The sequence below is a fragment of the Fragaria vesca genome, linkage group LG7 (genome assembly GCF_000184155.1).
Source record: "Fragaria vesca subsp. vesca linkage group LG7, FraVesHawaii_1.0, whole genome shotgun sequence".
Classification (NCBI taxonomy): domain Eukaryota; kingdom Viridiplantae; phylum Streptophyta; class Magnoliopsida; order Rosales; family Rosaceae; genus Fragaria; species Fragaria vesca.
In genome coordinates this window covers 6,399,023-6,403,610 of record NC_020497.1, presented here as the reverse complement: position 1 = coordinate 6,403,610, position 4,588 = coordinate 6,399,023, and the positions used below count along the sequence as shown (strand labels likewise).

Sequence of the window (4,588 nt, the reverse complement as noted above, 5' to 3'; positions counted from 1 at the left end):
TTTCCCACTAACATATATAATTTGAGGCAGGATGATTTCAATTCTTAGTATTCCCAAATGATTGCAACATATCAGTGATTGAGATGCAGAAAACCAGTTTGCTCTTTACAGATACTTTTTCTTTTAGTTGGAAGGTTGAAGAACTTCCATTGAAAAGTGTTGAAAGAAAAGCGTCAATGCTCAATCTAAAATTCTAAATACCAGAGCCCACAGTATATATAGCTATTTCTTTTCCGTTCATTTTTCTGTCTTTCTCTGTTGATTTCTCCAGTTTGGTTATATGTTTCATTCACTTTGGTATGTCAGGCCGGTCTATTACAATCTGTTTCTTCAGTATCATTGTTTTGATGAATGCTTTAATATAGTTTTGAATTTGTGGATCACTATGTGTTTCTAGGACTCTTCCAGTTTAATTTGTTAATGTGTGTTTGTGGTTTGCATTTACATGTTCAATGTGTTTTATATGTTGGGAAGGTATAGCTTTTGTGTCGACTGATGCTTATGTTGTGATTGGAAATAATTTACTAAAGGATCATGACTGATTTGATTTCTTACATTAGGATGTTTGGATTTCTTCTCCTATATATGGCTGGCTTCTTGTTTGCCGGAATAGATTCAGTGATGTTTCATTATACTGTACTGGTAATAATGTGTGACTGAGTGGTGACTGGTGAGTATATGCATTAGATCATGATTGATTGGATTCTTAATAACATGCATAATGCATTGTACTAGAAACATGGATGTGCTTGTACGCTAGCCTACAAAAGATCTATTCAAGTTGGAACTTGGAAGTGATGAAAAAAAAAAATTACTAGTATCAGATCAAATTGAGGCATTACAATCATCAAGTACTGAGGTTATTGAGATGGCCGGGCCGACCGGCCAAGCCACGGTTACATGATGTAATTCCCTCCTAGTCGAGATTTATTGTCTAGCTATCAATCATTCAGTCACGTTTGCCTGATCTCATTTCCTCCCGGTCGTGATTCTTTGGTCTCACGGCCACCTTTGCTGGCTTTGCTTGATCTCATTGTTTCCCTATTCGTGATTCGATGCCTTATGGTCAAAATCAATGGCCTCATGGTGATCTCTTTGTGCGGGGGTGACAAAGTATGGAATACACGTTGGAGTAACAATTAGTTTACAGTAATCATAAATTTCATGTCGTTATAGTCACAGTGCCCTTGACAGAAGAAATAGTAGTTCCCAGCACCTGTCAACTCTAGCACATCATGGCCAGAATCATAATAACCCAAGTTTGGAGTTGAAACACAGTTATCAAACGTATCAGAACCAGTTGCAACTACCACGTTGTATTCAGTTGTGTCCCAATAATTGAAAACTGGAAAACAAAAGGACCATGGATGTGAATTACAGTCGTTAATTAAAAAAAAAAATTAAAATAAAAAAAAAACCTAAGTGAACATGCAGGTGATGGATGAATCAAATGGGATATGGATGCATGCAGCATATTTCAAAGGTAGCTAGGCATGAATAAGCGATGTGCTGAAGTTGCATTCATGAAGGTAATTACCTAGAACATCTCCAGCGCTAAACGTAAAGCTAGAAGCCCAAGCAGAGTAATCAACTACTCCAGCTTTCCAGCCATCATCACCCCCGACAACAAATTCTGTATACCCCAAAACCATGCTGGGAAAAACGAAATAGGCAACGAGAAACAGACCACCAGTGCGTCGTGCCATGCTAACTAAGCTGCTTCGATCTTTTAGTAATCTGAACTTGGTCTAGTGATTCTATTTAAATTAAGCTGCTCGAGTAGGAAGGATTATATACTACGGCCTGCTTTATCCGAGTAGGCCAATGAGACAACCCCCAAACTCTCCCCTTGGAGCTAGAGATCCCCGAAATCAGTCCAAGATTTTAAATAAAACGAAGTTATGTGCTCTTGTATCTAGCTAAAACGACAATTCTGATTGAAATCTTAGGCTTTAATTAGCATAGGATCGATGGAATTGACTTGATAACATAGTCTTTGTGACGGAGATTAATATTTTGATTTGTACTGAATTGATTACTTTCTCAAGTTTGGTTATCAAATATGCCGGGACTATTATTCTTGATATTGTGTTTGAGATTGCCACAAAGATTAATATTTTTGTTTGTAATCCATTATGTACGTACGTACGTCATATATTCAACTCGATCATGAGGATATAAACTAATTTACTTCATACATATGGCCGGCCGGTACTAAGCGTCCGGTCGAGGAGAACTTCTACCTAGCTGCATCATTTGATGATCAGTTTTACTCATAGTTTTTGAAAGGTTTTAATATATCAACGTTTTCCCTTTAAAATGTGGCTGAAAGCATGAAATATAAATCGACTTTTCTTCTCTCAGTTGGTATTACATTCCACATGCACCCATACTTTATTAGCTTTATTACAAATTTGTATTACAAACCATGCATGTATTACAAACCATGCTATACAAATTAACCTCTTTCATTCATAAACACGAATCGAATAGAAAACAAGCGAAGTCATCAGAACTTCATTACACGTACGTAAGAACTTTCAGGTCCTTATTAGATCGAGGTTCGTTATGCATGTGTATTAGCTAGCTAGTTGTTCACTGTGACCATCATCTTCATGTCATCTACACCGCACTGAAATTCACATATGAAATAGTAGGTTCCAGGATCATTCAAATGTAACTCGTCATTTGCTGTGGTATAAATACCCAAGTTGGGATGCGTAACGCAATTATCAAACGTATCAGAACCAGTCGCTACAACGACATTGTGGGAGGTTGGATCGTAATGAAAAACTGCAAACAGATCGAGGTACAAAAAAAAAAAACCCAAATGAGATGTATAACTGAATGATACAAAATCATAACTAAACTGAATCAAGAACATGTATATAGCACGTACAGAAAAGTAATAAGATACTCATTCACAAATTTGCGGTAGTATGAGACAATCATTCGACCTAGATGTATAGAAAGTTTCCATGCTACTCACTCAAAACATCTCCAGTATAGAAAGTATTGCTAGCGGCCCAAGCATTGTAATCAACTCCTTGTTCTCCCCAGCCAATATCCCCGACAATGTATTGATCTGCCAAAACCATGCTCAGAGAAACCAGCAGAAACGCAATGACAACCAGGGCAGTACTGCATTGTGCCATCTGCATTTTCGTTAAGCTAATTCAATCTGAATATTTGTCTCTACAAGCTAGCCTGGTATATATACTATACATGTATTGGGCGAATTAGTTAAGCAGCGGGCATATATTTTATGGCTTTATGCATGTCTTTTCTTTTGGCCGAAGGAATTTACATATAGGTTAAAGGTAGTGCTTCGGTCACGCCGTTTAGAGAATCTTAGAGACTAATGATAGCACAAGATAGCTAGAGCATTTGTGATCGGTTATCTTTAGTGGATTGAGCATCATTATTTAGTGCCAAAATTAACAGCATGAGTTATCTCTCTCTCTATTACTATGTGCAGGCTTTTGTTGTGTTGGTTTCCTTGCTTAGGCTAATTGAAGCAGGAGAAGTAGAGTTTGGAAAATCTCTTGCTTTTATTGAAGAACATTTGATAGCTTGCCGTTAGATAGTTTAATAAAAGTTAAATAGTAAGATTAAGGAACATCGATCGATCGGTACAAATCATAAACATAGTTGACAGTGAGACCTAGTTGTTAAGAAATTAACCACACAGCAGTGCCGCCGCTTGATGTAAACTAAAGGTGTCTAATTACTCTCTATATAATAGCGTTAAGGCAGTAGCACTGTTCATTTCTGTGGTGAATGGACGGTGCTACCCCTTAACGCGTTTTATTTACAAAACTGACATTGTTCGCCTGAATAGACTGTTCTGCCCTTGCCTTTGTTTATTTGGATAGTTGGTGATGTGGTGTCGTCTTCGTTTTCGTCTTCTTCCACGAAGACCTAACGTGTCTTCCATTTGATGAAGAACGTTGCCATCTGTTGTTTTCCTTCTCTTTTTCCCTCCGCGGTTCCTCACTCGGGCTTGCATGTCCCATCGTAGAAAGCCGGCAGTGCAACCAAAGACCCAGCCCTTTGTTTACTGTTGTTCATTTAATAGGTCTTCTATTCTCCCATCTCCATCTGATTGATTTATTTTGTTTTCGATTGTTGATTTCTTATTCCGCTTCCTGTTCCAGGTATTTGAGCTGAAACAACGATTGCGGACAATCTAAAACTCAGGTATTTGAGCTTCTTTCTTCTTCTTTATTCCGTCCTTTCAACCAGATTTCTCAAGAATTTGATATGTCAAACAAGAGAACATTTTTATATTAGAGCTGAATAGAAATCCATTGATGTGATCTGGTACAGATTGATCTTTGCTCTGACAAAATTTTCCGCTTTTGGGCAATTGGTTTTTGTATATACGCTGGGTATGTCAATTGGTGTACAAATTTGATTGCATGTGTACTTACTCATTATACAAATTTGTAGTCTCTTTGTTAATTCATGTCTTGATTCTGGAAGGGTCAAATTCACTGAGATCCCAACTTGAAACCTATCCAATCGACCATGAGGTGTAAGAATCAAATCTGCTGAAGACAACCAATTCAATTCGCTCTTTACGTAA

At 37.6% G+C, this 4,588-nt stretch overlaps 2 protein-coding genes across 2 annotated transcripts; both read right to left on the bottom strand.

Annotated features, from left to right (window-relative positions):
- Window positions 1–1,139: 1,139 nt before the first annotated feature.
- LOC101291386 (mavicyanin-like) lies at window positions 1,140–1,706 on the bottom strand. Its single transcript, XM_004308389.1, has 2 exons — window positions 1,538–1,706; window positions 1,140–1,345 (listed from the first exon to the last, which is right to left on the bottom strand). The coding sequence occupies exons 1-2, from the start codon at window positions 1,704–1,706 to the stop codon at window positions 1,140–1,142; spliced, it is 375 nt and encodes a 124-aa protein (XP_004308437.1).
- Window positions 1,707–2,587: 881 nt separating this feature from the next.
- Window positions 2,588–3,161, bottom strand: LOC101291102 (basic blue protein-like). Its single transcript, XM_004308388.1, has 2 exons — window positions 2,990–3,161; window positions 2,588–2,793 (listed from the first exon to the last, which is right to left on the bottom strand). The coding sequence occupies exons 1-2, from the start codon at window positions 3,159–3,161 to the stop codon at window positions 2,588–2,590; spliced, it is 378 nt and encodes a 125-aa protein (XP_004308436.1).
- Between the last annotated feature and the right edge of the window lie 1,427 nt (window positions 3,162–4,588).